The 13,595-nt window shown below is 39.7% G+C and overlaps 1 protein-coding gene across 5 annotated transcripts in view; it reads left to right on the top strand.

Annotated features, from left to right (window-relative positions):
* Nucleotides 1-13,595, top strand: part of arap2 (ArfGAP with RhoGAP domain, ankyrin repeat and PH domain 2) — a 311,926-nt gene that overhangs the window by 251,848 nt on the left and 46,483 nt on the right. For all 5 annotated transcript variants that reach the window (XM_087987064.1, XM_087987070.1, XM_087987078.1 and 2 more), the window contains exons 25-27: nt 1,137-1,211; nt 2,711-2,828; nt 5,422-5,550. In XM_087987064.1, coding sequence (XP_087843190.1) covers nt 1,137-1,211; nt 2,711-2,828; nt 5,422-5,550 — 322 coding nt within the window. The remainder of the gene's footprint in view (nt 1-1,136; nt 1,212-2,710; nt 2,829-5,421; nt 5,551-13,595) is intronic.

The raw sequence follows: 13,595 nt of genomic DNA, 5'->3' as shown, positions 1-13,595 counted from the left end.
TTGAATTCTTTCTCTTAGTAATTGCTAGCATTTATAGTCTTACATTGCCATTACAGGGTTATTATTAAATAAGCAACAATACTTGTTGCTGATGTGGAAAAGGGGCCCAATGGCCTTTGTATTCCAAATATTCAAGTTCATGCTGGGAATAAATATATTAGGATGATATTAGCCTTTTACTTTAACCCAAAAGAAAGAGGAAATTGGCAATTGAATCATAGCTCTGGGAGCCTGCTCCCTTCCCTGAGAACTAATTGTATGGTACAGCAGGGGAAATTTATACATTTGTTGATATCAGATTCCCAAAACCACTTCATTACTGTCAGCTCAATATTAATATGCTATGGTTTTCAATAGCCACAACCTTCAACCATACTGCTTGAAATATTGTTTTGTGTATATTGCTTTCTCTAATGGCTTATAGGCTTATCTGGAGTAAGCATACAGTTTTGGCCCCCTTACTTAGGGAGGGATGTGTTTGCATTGGAGACAGTTCAGAGGAGATTCACAAGATTGATTCCAGAGATGAGGGTTTGTCTTATGAAGAGAGATTGAGCAGTTTAAGCCTATACTTTCCACTCCTTAGAAGAACAAGAGGTCGAGGTATATAAGATGCTAGTGAGGATTGACAAAGTAAATGTGATGTTCCCCCTTGGAGGACATCCAAAATAAAAGGTCATAGTTTTGGATAAGGATATGAAGATTTAAAACAGAGATGAGAAGAAATCACTTTTCTCAAAAAGGTCACAAATCTGTGGCATTCACAACCCTCGAATACGGTGAATTACAGGACATTGAGTAAATTTAAGGAGGAGACTGATTTTTAATTAGTGATGATTAATTGGGGTTTGGGCAGGAAAATGAGTTGAGACCAAGATGAGATCAGCCATGATCATTTTGAATAGTGGAGCCGTCTCGAGGCAATAAATTGCTGACTCCTGCTGTTAGTTCTTAAGTTTATAGTTTCCAGAAAAATACCACATCACTTTACTTTTGCTGAAACAATATTCAAAATAAATGCAACTTTGAAATAATATTGGTGGTTAAAGATTCTAAAACTATTTTTAAAAAACTGTCAGTAAAAGTATTAGTTGTTGCTGAGAGATAATGAAATGTCTGGAAACTGTTTCCTTTAGGTTGCACAAGCTGGGGATCTGATCATTGAAGTCTACCTGGGGAAAAAGGAACCGGATTGTTGCTGCATAATTAGGGTAGGTGTTTGGTTATAATATGAAATCTTCTATACAGCCGGTAGAATATTATATCTCTTGGTCTCTTGACTTTCAAATGTACCTTTGCTTAATTGGAGTTAATTAATGTAAACTTCAAAGCACAGAATATTCATGCAAACACAGTTGATGCAAAACTGTTTGTGCTGTTTTGATACCAGAAAGAAACCTTCCAAGATGAATGGAGCTTATTAAAGTTAAGGAGATTGTGTATTCATTGCATCAACAGCTGGTTGCTCAAACTTCCTCCATAATTAGGGAGACAGAGAATGGTGACTCAGCCCTGCATCTCACATCATTCCTGCTGACTATAATACCGATAGTATGCAATTCATTGAAACATTTACGTCAAGAAACTTTGCAGTCATGCCAAGTAAATAGCATCAAAAATGTTGCTAATCATTGTTGCATTGTGATCAGTAGAAGAATGTCAGTTAGGAGCAAAGAAATTCTAAATTTATTGCATAAGTAAAGATGTTCTCACATTTTGTAAATTAGTCACGTTTTCCATTAGAAACTAAAAAAATAAAGAATTCCCAAGGTGAATGTTCTGCTGGCAAAGCTAGTGCCTACCGCCACTCTCTGGTTACCCTTGTCCACCTTGAAATACTGGAGACCATTGATTACCAAAGCTACTTCAGAGGGGTATTCTGAGCAAGCCACCTTGCTGTGGCATTGGACTTATAGATAGACAAGGCATAAAGAGACAGATTTCCTTCAAAAGAAACGTGTATGAACCATGAGCTTTCAATTACACTTCAGATGCTCATGGTCACTCCTCACAATAGTACAATTCTCAGCATTAATGTACTCATTAATAACAGACACGGTCAACACTTTTTGAGATTATAGAACATTTTGTTGGATGTTTGTGGGTTATTGATATCATTCTATTTGTAGTGAGGAACTGTGTACTACTGTTTGCTCATATAAATAATTTGGTACATTATGATTTACATAGTAGTGTTACAAATCTGTGCAACCATGGACCTGTCACAGATGTTTCAGAGAATACCCTGTACAATAAGCTATTTTGAAAAAAAACACTGTTGTTGCACAGGCAAGTGCAGCAACCATTTTGTAAAGCTAACAACATGCATGAGATCGCAGAGCAGCAAATGTTTTTTAACTGTGTTGCTTGACAGAGAAATGCTTACCATTTGACTGGGGAACTACTCCAAAAACACCATGAGATTCTTAGCATTGCTACAGGTCAGTAAAGGAAACTGTTTTACACCCTAAACTAAAAGAAAGACAAAAGCGGTGTGCATGTGATTTAAGAGAAAACCAAAGCAAATGAGATCAGATTTGTCTTTTAAATTGAAACTGCTTTGGAAGTTCATGCTGACAACATATTTTGGATATTGCATTTTTAACAGACTTAATAATATTTTTCAGTGTGAGCAGATTTTGATCCTTTTATTCTTTTCATATGCAATTTCACTTGAAATTAAGGCTTTTTCTAACATCATGGATCACAGGTATCTCCGACCATGACAGCAGAAGAATTAACTTGTATCGTTCTGGAAATGAAAAACATTGTCACTGATGAGAAGGTTCTCTGGACAACGTTTGAAGTTATAGAGAATGGAGAACTTGGTAAGACATTAATTAAAATAAATATAGAAAGCTAAGTAACACACAGTTGCATATTAAAACTACTGTGTGGGTGACAAAATTTAATCTTAAAACAAATTGAAAACTAATTATTATTTCCTTATTATTCTCCTTATTATTTCCTCCTCATTGCCTCCCATCCTTTACCTACATATTTTAGTGAAATGAATAATCTTCATTACTATAAGATGATTACTGGTATTTGCTGGCTGTCACAATTGAGTCAGATTCTGCCTTTGTATGACACCCATATAACATCATTATCAGCTTGAATTATTGAATAATATTTAGTTTAGAGTTCCGAGCATATCTTTCTTTCTTGTCCAAGCTAGAGACTCGAGCCATTTGTAATATCAATCATCACTTATATGAAATATTCACAACATCAGGACATTCCCAAAAAACCTCTGCCAATGAATACTATTTGAAATATAGTAGGTGATGAAAATAGGGGACACATCCAATTTGGTTGTAATCATCTAGTACAGCATTACACAAGGACTGAACACCACTAAGCCATCATCAATTGAGGAAACACTTTGTAAAATTTTGAATGATCATTCATAAAGCATTTCACCTTAACTATAGCATAGCCACCTGTACTTCAAAATTCTCTCTCAGCTGCCACAATAATGCCATAAGGATCCCATTCCTCGGCCAAGGAATCATTGGCCAAATTTTTGATATGGGAAGAGGTCTCCAACTCAATTTATGTTATTTATGTACCTTGGTACCCTGTGGAAGTCCCATGTCTGTACATCTGCAATATGTACACAGAACGTTTAAACTTCTGATTGCAGGTTTTACCCTGAACAGATTGCTTCGCGATAGGTCAGTACCATGCAGACATGAGCCATTTGCCTTATAATTGTGGATCACATCAGCTAGCTATACACCAACACCATTCCCCACTGCCCTTCAGGGTATTCTACAGCGTTCATTGGCAGCTTTGACCCAGCTTGAGAGAAGCAACATAATATCCAGATTCATGTCTGCATTGGGAAAAATACTAATCTGCTCCCCTAACAATCAGTATGGCTTTTCCAGTATAGTTGATCCAGCCCTGGTGTCAGAGACTTGGCTCTGGCTGCACTTCCCAGATAACAACCACTTTGAGTATGTATATCTGAATACCAGTTGGGGAGTGAGATGCCCTGAGGAGATTCTGGCATTATCTGCCTATTTCTTCTTGGTTGCTTGTGGTCAACTGTTTCCCCTCGGTCTGCATATTCTGAGGTTGCAGTGTAACCTCATTTATAATAACTTCATTCAAAAGCTTTACACTTCATCAATTTGCCACTGTGATTCAAGTTGTTGAAGCTCCCAAACATATAACTCAAGCTATTGCAGCTGATGACATAAAGGGCTGTCCATTTCACATGGAACAGTATGTCAACTCCAAATTCCTGAACTGTCCTGGCATCTCTCTATCTATTAGGTGATACAACTTAGCAGGAAAAAGATAAAGACTTACCAGCTTTAAGGGGAGACAATGGCCTGGTGGTATTATTACAAGATCATTAACCCAAAGACCTAGGTAATGGCCTGAGGACCTGGGTTCAAATCCTTCCATGGAAGATTGTGGAATTTGAATTTAACAAAAATCTGGAATTAAGAGTCTGGTGGTGAAACTATTGAGTGTCAGAAAATTCCATCTGGTTCATTAATGTTCTTTTGGGAAGGACACTGTCACCCCTATCTGGTCTGGCCTACATATGACTCCAGACCGAAAGCAATGTGGTTAATTCTAAACTGCTTTCTTAACTGGCCAGCAATGCACACATTCTGTAAATTAATTAACTAAGACTTGCTTTCCCTCTTATGTTGTCAGTTGAATATAAGAGTGGTTTAATTGAAGTTCTCTACTTAATATTTATTAACAAAATAATTTTTTTTATTGTCCCGCTCCTAAGACTAACTTGCTAACTTTGGAGAAAAGGAAACCGTCATCGCTATACAATTAATCTGTAGCTTCCAGTGATATCTCAGTTTGACCTTTGTTCATTCACTTCAGTGATCCTGACCTGCTTCATACTCCTCTCAGTAGGTTTCACAGTGATCCTGACCTGTGTCAGTGATCCTGACCTGACTGCACCTGGAATACTCCAATGTTACTGGTCTGCTTTGTACTCCTCTTGGTCTGCCTTACAATGATTCTAACCTTCCACAAACTCCTCTTTGCACTAAGAGGACAGGTAGTATTGTAATACTTCTGATATTAGGATGCTTTGTTTAAGTGATCGTTGTATTGAAAGTTACCTGACAACAGAATCTCAACCAATTAGGAGCTGGACTAAAAAAAACACAATCGATTTAGAAATGGTTATATAGTGATCTATTTTGCTGAAAGAAGATAAGTCATATATTTGAGGGACTTTTGTCAGGAATTGTCATGTACGACTGATGGCTAATATTGTAGAGCATCATTAAATTGGTTTACTTTAATCTAAGTATATATTTAGTATGAATCATAGCTTATTTCTGGTTTATAATTTAACTTGTGGGAATAACTATGATATTAATGAACATCGTTGTGCATTATTTGATTTTTTTTTTTACATTTCCTCTTCCACAGAACGAGTACTGCACTACAAAGAGAATGTTCTGGAACAGGTTCTCCAGTGGAGCACACTGCCTGAGCCTGAATCTGCTTACTTGATCATAAAACAGTTTCAAGCTGCAAAAGCCATCAAAAAGTACCTCGGTATGATTGTCTGTTCTTACTTGTCTTTTATCGAAATCAGGCTATTCCACACAATGGAAGTCTCAATGGATGTCAACCCGTTTTGCTGACAGCATATTGGAATTCCACAGCCAGACAGCTCCCCAATTAAACATGCATTTAATTTGTATCGAGGAAGGTGCTTTTAATGTGTGCCTATTAACAATGCTGCTGTCTATTTCTAACATTGGAGCCACTAGCAAAACTCCATTTAAGCTGCCTTGAGAAGGTGGTGACAGCCCTCCAGCAGTTGAAGTCTGTGTGGTTATGATGATGTGATAATTAAGTAGAGACTACTCGGAATTTGATAACAGTGATGACAAGTGCCAGTAGGTGACTGTGTCAGGATGTGGAATGGCTTGAGCAGGGATGAGAGGTAGTGTCCCATGTTTTTGGTGAAACAGATTATGTGCTTGAAAGTGTCATGAAACTGTAGAGTTTTACAGCATGGGAAAGAGGCCCTTCAGCCTGTTGTGTCCATTCCAGTCATCAAACATTCATTTATTCTAATTCCACCGTCCAGAACTTGGCCATAGTCTATTCTATGGCATTTTAAGTGCTCATCCAAATGCTTCTTAAATGTCTTCAGTGTTCCTTCCTCTGCACAGATTTAGGCATTGAGTTGCCAATATCCACAATCCTCTTTATGATAAAGTTTCTGTTTCAAATCCTGTCTAAATCATCTGTTCCTTACCTTAAAACTGTGCCCCCTGGATGCTGTCCCCTGTACTAGGGGGAAAGATTTTCTTCCCCTTAGAACTTTGTCTGCCTCAGTCGGATACCCCTCAGCTTTCTCTGTTCAGAGTAAAATAAACACAGCTTATCTGGTCATCATTCATAGCTGAATCGCTCCAGGCCAGGCAATATTTGGGTGAATCGTTTCTGCACCTTCTTCAATGCAATTGCATCCTTCCTGTAGTGTGGTGACCAGAACTATGCATTGGCACAATGACTGTGGCCTAACTAATCTTACATACCGGTCCATCATAACCTCCTTGTGCTTGTGTTCAGTGCCTTGACTATTAAAGGCATTTGTCTCAAAAGGTTAACCAACTTATATACCTGTACTACTGCCAAGTCCCTCTGACACTCTGCTCTTTCTCAGACCCTACCATTTAACATGTCCTCCTTTTCATTGTTTATTGTCCCAAAATTCATTACCTCGCACTTTTCAGGTTTAAATTCCATTTGCCACTGTTCTGCCCACCTGACCAGCTCATCCAAGTCTGCCTGTCTCCTCGCTATTCACTATATCACCAATTTTCATGTCATCTACAAACTTAGTAATCATATGTCCTACATTCATGTAGGTCATTAATGTAGACAACAAACAACAAGTGAACCCTGCGGTATGTCACTGGACATAAGCTTCCTGTCACATAAACTTCTTTGACCATCTCTCTCTGCTTCCTGCCACAAACCTAATATTGGATTCAAATTGCCGTGGATCTCATGGGCTCTTAGCTATTTAACAAGTCTGCCATGTGAGACTTTATCAAAAGCCTCACAGAAGCCCATGTAGACCACATTGATGTGTACTACCTTCAACAACACCAAGTCACCTCCTTCAAAAATTGATTGAAGTTTGTTAGACATGATCCTTCCTTTAGAAAGCCATGACGACGACTCTTGATTAATCCACACCTCTTCAAGAGCAAATGAAATCTATCTCTCAGAATTTTTCACATTGTTTCCCTATCTCAGATTTAGACTCACTGGTCTGTATTTTCCTGGATTGTTCCTACTATCCTCCTTGAATAGTAGTATGATATTAGCTGTCCTCAAGCACCACTCCTGTGGCCAGAGAAGATTTGAAAATTATTGTTGGAAACACTGCAGCTTCTGCCCTTGTTTCCCACAGCAGTGTTCAGTACATCTGATCTCAGCCTGGGGGATTTATCAACTTTCAAGCCCACTAAATCTGCTAATGCTACCTCCCTCCCCCAGTTCAAGTATATCGCAAACCCTCTCTCTAGTTTCTAGACCTGTGTTGTCCTTCTCTGTAGTGAATACAGATGGCAATGTACTCCTTAAAACCTCAGCTGTGAATCCTCTGGCTATATATTTGTGCATGCGCACACACATCCCTAATAGGCTGTACGCTTTCCATGGTTATTCCCTGGCTCTTCCTTTACTTACAAAATATAATTGGATTTTTCTTAATGTTATCTGCCATTGTGTTTTCACATTTCCTGTACAACCTTTGACATCCAGGGCTCTCTGGACTTGCTGGTCCTACCTTTCACCTGTATGGGTCCTGCACTCTCACTCTTACTCTTTTTGAGTGTCTCCCACTGGTCTGATGCAGATTTTCCTGCAAGTAGCTGTTCCCAGTCCACTTTAGCCAGTTCCTGTCTTGTCTTATTAAAATCATGATGTGGAGGAGCCAGTGTTGGACTGGGGTGGACAAAATTAAAACTCACACAACACCAGATTATAGTCCAATAGGTTTATTTGAAAGCACTGGCCTTCAGAGCGCTGCTCCTTCATCAGGCAGCTACCAAAAGCTAGTCTTCCATATAAACCTGTTGGACTATAATCTGGTGTTGTGTAATCTTATTAACATCGGCTTTCTCTCAATTCACGACCTTTATTTCTGGTCCATTGTTGTCCTTATTCTTAATTACCTTGAATCTTATTGAGTTATTTATTGTCAGTAGCGTGAAAATGCATCTCCTGAGCCATATCTACCACTAGCTCAGTTTTGTTCCCTAAAAGTAAGTCTAGTACCAACCCTCTTGTAGATTTTCAATGTGCCGGTTTAAAAAGATCTGGCTCCATTTTAAGAATTCTGTCCCCATTAAGGCTTTTACACATTCTCTATTCCAATTAATATTGGGGAAGTTCAAATCACCTCCTTGTATTACCCTATATTTTTAACCCTCTCTGATAAATGTCTTTCCACCTTGCCCTGAGTGTTTGGGTGTCTATAGTTCACCCCCAGCACTTGAGGTCCCTTTTTGCTTTTAAGTTCTACACATATCGCCTCACTTGAGGAATTTTCTAAGATATTGTCCCTCTTCATTGCAGTAATTGACTCCTTGATCAATGTTAGAACACCATTTCCTCTTGTAAACCAACTGCCCTAGTTCACCTCCCCATGAAGCTGATGGTGTGTTTCTGGTTCAGAGTCCAACCCATCTGACTTTTTACAGGTCCCACTACCACCAGAGATAAACTCAGGAATCTCAGCACCTCCTTCCTGTTCCAAATCTTCAGCCAGGCATTCATCTTTATTATTCACCAGTTCCTATACTCGCTGGCACTTAATGGTTCTGTGGTTATCAATAAGTTTTATTTTAAATTTCATACTTTTTCATATCACTGTCATGGTGGGATTTGAATCTAGGTCCCCAGACCATTACCTGAGTTTTTGGATTACTAGTCCTATGACAATATCACAACACCATCACCTTCCTCCTGGTGATTTGATACAAGGCAGTCTTTGTGTCCTGGTGATACAAAGAGCAGATTTTGAATCCAGTATTATCTATGTATTAATATGAATGTAGGTGTTTTATCAACAACAAATCAACAGTACCATTGAAGATGTTGGCAACACAACCTTTTTTAATCTTTCTTAAAATCCTTTTTTTTCTCATCAGAAGTATTTTACCAACCAAACTGATAAGTCAGCAGCTTCATAATCATACCTGTCAAACGAAATGTAGAAAAATGGAAAATGTTTGACTCTCAGTAATGCAGATGTACGTCCAAAATACCAAGTTGGGAACATTGCTATCAATAAAATTTAGAGTTGTTTTGCAGCGCTGGGATATCAAAAATTGCATGGTTGTTTCCATCTCCACAACTGAATGCTTCTGTCATGGTGAACAGTATTTTACTCATATTCGTGTCAGTGAATTTGTTTGGAAATCTTAAAAGTGTTTTAATTTAATGGCTGGTAGCTACAGTCTTCAAAATTTAGAGCAGAAAAATGAATAATTAATGTTTATATCCCTTTTGTTCTTTTGAAATTCTTTTTAAATGCATGGTATTTTTATATTAATTATGTATTTTTCATTGGACATCATTCTCCTTGACAGCTGAGTAACAAAACATTTCTACTGCTCTGTAAAAACTAAGCTCTATTAAGATATAAACACCGACAATGTTGGAGGAACTCTGCTGGTCTGGCAATCTGTAAAGAGAAAGAAACAGTGTTAATATTTAAATCTGCTGTAACTCTTCTTCAGAACTGGCCATTCCCCACCAACCATAAGATACTCCTGAATTCAACATCCACAACTTCCATTAGAGGTGCTAAATAAATGTAATAAAATGCCCCAAAGTGCTTCTTTTTTCAGTTGTTTGTGGGAGGTGCGCAACACTGGCAGGGCCACCATTTATTGCCCATCCCTGGTTCCCCTTGAGAAGATGGTCTGAAGAATTTATACAACAAAATATAGCACTGAATTAGATTAGATAACTAAAAAGCTTGATTAGATTGCAAGGAGCAATTTAAAGAAGGGAAGTAAGGAAGGAGAGTATTCCAAAGCTTAGGGTCTGGGTAACCGAAGGCATGTTGAGCAATCTTGGAGTGAGTCGAGTTGTAGAGTCATAGAGATGTACAGCACAGAAACAAACCCTTCGGTCCAACTCGTCCATGCCAACCACATATCTTAATCTCGTCCCATTTGCCAGCATTTGGCTCATTCCTCTAAACCCTTTGCATTCATATCCCCATCCAAATGCTTTTTAAATGTTGTGTTTGTGCCCATCCCATCACTTTCACTGGCAGCTCAGTTCATATACGCACCACACTCTGCGTGAAAAGGTTGCCCATTAGGTCCCTTTTAAATCTTCCCCCTCTCACATTAAACCCTCTAGTTTTCAACTCCTCTCCCCTGAGGAAAAGACCTTGGCTACTCACCCTTTCCATTTCCCTCATAATGCTCATAATGCTCATGACACCAGAATTGATTGAACCTGGATACCTGGGAAAGTTGTGGCCACAGAATGTACAAAGACAAGGGAAGAACAAAACCATCGAGACACAGGATTGTTCTGGTGCAGAAGGAGCCTAGAAGGAAGTTAAAGAAAGCAATTGGTTCAGGCAGGGCAAGGACAAAATAAACGTTGGCACAGTGCTACAATGGAAGGAAAGGAAGTGGCAAATGCAGCTTAGCTGTTCACCTCAGTGTTTTTAACAAAGGAGTTCATGACCAGTGGCGTCCCACAAGGATCGGTGCTGGGCCCTCTACTTTTTGTCATTTACATAAATGATTTGGATGTGAACATAAGAGGTACAGTTAGTAAGTTTGCAGATGACACCAAAATTGGAGGTGTAGTGGACAGCGAAGAGGGTTACCTCAGATTACAACAGGATCTGGACCAGATGGGCCAATGGGCTGAGAAGTGGCAGATGGAGTTTAATTCAGATAAATGCGAGGTGCTGTATTTTGGGAAAGCAAATCTTAGCAGGACTTATACACTTAATGATAAGATCCTAGGGAGTGTTGCTAAACAAAGAGACCTTGGAGTGCAGGTTCAAAGCTCCTTGAAAGTGGACTCTCGGGTAGATAGGATAGTGAAGAAGGTGTTTGGTGTGCTTTCCTTTATTGGTCAGAGTATTGAGTACAGGAATTGGGAGGTCATGTTGCAGTCACTGTTGGTTAAGCCACTGTTGGAATATTGTGAGTAATTCTGGTCTCCTTCCTATTGGAAAGATGTTGTGAAACTTGAAAGGGTTCAGAAAAGATTTACAAGGATGTTGCCAGGGTTGGAGGATTTGAGCTACAGAGAGAGGCTGAACCGGCTGGGGCTGTTTTCCCTGGAGCGTTGGAGGCTGAGGAGTGACCTTATAGAGGTTTACAAAATTATGAGGGGTATGGATTGGATAAATAGACAAAGTCTTTTCCCTGGGGTCCGGGCAACTTTTTCATGAAGAGGGTGGTATGTGTATGGAATGAGCTGCCAGAGGATGTGGTGGAGGCTGGTACAATTGCAACATTTAAGAGGCATTTGGATGGGTATATGAATAGGAAGGGTTTGGAGGGAGATGGGTTGGGTGCTGGCAGGTGGGACTAGATTGGGTTGAGTTATCTGGTCGGCATGGACAGGTTGGACCGAAGGGTCTGTTTCCATGCTGTATGTCTCTATGACTCTATTTGCTCATATATAGCATTGGTGGTGACGGTGAAACAGATTTGAGAAATAGGGAGTTATATTTGCCTTCCAAGATGTTCCTTGAATAGTGAGCAGCAGTTACAGTCAATGGGAAGGGTGTAGATGTGCTTTACATGATTCTGCCAAAGCTATACAGAGAGGTTAAACAACTTGCCAACCATATCTTTTCAAATGAATATGCGTTAGACTTGAAGGAGTGGAAATCCTTCGAAGGAAATGGAGATGAGTGTAATAGCAGGAGAAATAACTAGGATTAGGAACTGTGCTGTTTTGTTGGGGAGTGGGGCACTTATATTATAAAAGAATTATATAGAGAGCTCAGCTTCCATTCTCATCGATAATCTTATGCAGTGGAAGTGGCCTAATCCAAGCAAAACTGAAAACAATGGGAATCCAAGGAGATGGCACCCTCTGCTGGTTGGATTCATACTTAACACAAAGAAAGAAATCCTGGAAGTCAAACGTCTTAGTGTCAGGACATCACTGCAGAAATTCCTCAGGTAGGCCCAACCATCTCATTAGTATCATCAAGAACTTTCTTTCCATCATCAGGTCAGAAAAGACAATGTTTATTGACAAATGAACAATGCCACCACAGTTAGTATCTCCTTAGATACTGAAGCTTGTTCCTATCCATGTATGACAACACCCGGACAACATTCAGGCTTGGAGAAATGCATGTCAAGTAACACTGCACCACACAAGTTCTGGGCATTGATCAATCAATTGAATGAATCTAGCCACCTTGCCTTGAAATTCAATAACATAACCAATGCAGAATACTTTCTGCCAACTCCCTCGGGGTTACCTTTGGCCAGAAACTGGGTCGAGAATGTGGTGCTGGAAAAGCACTGCAGGTCAGGCTGCATCCAAGGAGCAGGTTCTCCTGCTCCTCAGACCTTGTCTGACCTGCTGTGCTTTTCCAGAACCACATTCTCAACTCTGATCTCCAGCATCTGCAGTCCTCACTTTACCCTTTGGCCAGAAACTGATCTTTAGCGGCCACATAAATAAATTGGAGCAACAGCGGCTCAGAGACTGGAACCTCTGCAGTAAACAGCTCAGTTCCTGCCTTACTTGAGTCTGTCCACTATCCACAAGTCAGGTCTGTGATGAAGTAATCTCTACTCGCATAGATAAGTGCAATTGCACGACACTCTTGACTTATTGCCATCCAAGAGAGAGCAGCCCACATGAATGGCATCCCATCCACCTATACTCCTCTCACCTCTCACATATGGTAGCAGCAACGTGTACCAACTACATGTTGCTCTGCAGAATTTTTCAAATGTCCTTCAGCAGCAAGTTCGAAACCTGTGACCTCTACCACGTTCAAGGACAAGAACAGAAATTACATGGGAACACCACCACCTGCAAATTCTCCTGAAAGTCATAGACCATCCTGACTTGGAAATCCATCACCGCCTTCAACCGTGATTGCTTAAAGTCCTGGAACTCCATCCCAAGTAGCACTGTGGACTGCAACAGTTCCTGAAGGCGACTCACTACTGTCATCCGAAGAGAAGATTTTGAATTGCCCATAATTCACATTTCCATGAAAGAATAAGTAAGGGAAAATAAGTTTTCATCTCCCCTGTGGTCCTTTCACAAATTATTTTAAATCTGTGACCTATGTGGAAAGTGAATAGATCTGTAACCATAAAAATCCCTCAAAGTTTTGAGTATGTAGAGAGGCTGTGACTTTTGCCTGGAGCATCAGAGACTGAAGGTTGACTTTACAGAGGTTTACAAAATCATGAGGGGCATGATTGGGTAAATAGACCTAGGTCTTTTCCCTGGGGTAGTAGAATCTAGAACTAGAGAGCAGAGGTTTAGGATGAGAGGAGAAAGATTGAAAAGGACCTAAGGGGCAGCTTTTGCATGCAGAGGATGGTGCA

The sequence above is a fragment of the Chiloscyllium plagiosum genome, unplaced genomic scaffold (assembly GCF_037043375.1).
Source record: "Chiloscyllium plagiosum isolate Xiang-an unplaced genomic scaffold, Cpla_swu_hap1 HiC_scaffold_1, whole genome shotgun sequence".
NCBI lineage: Eukaryota > Metazoa > Chordata > Chondrichthyes > Orectolobiformes > Hemiscylliidae > Chiloscyllium > Chiloscyllium plagiosum.
The sequence above is the reverse complement of the archived record's forward strand: the minus strand, read 5'-3'. Positions and strand labels throughout refer to the sequence as shown.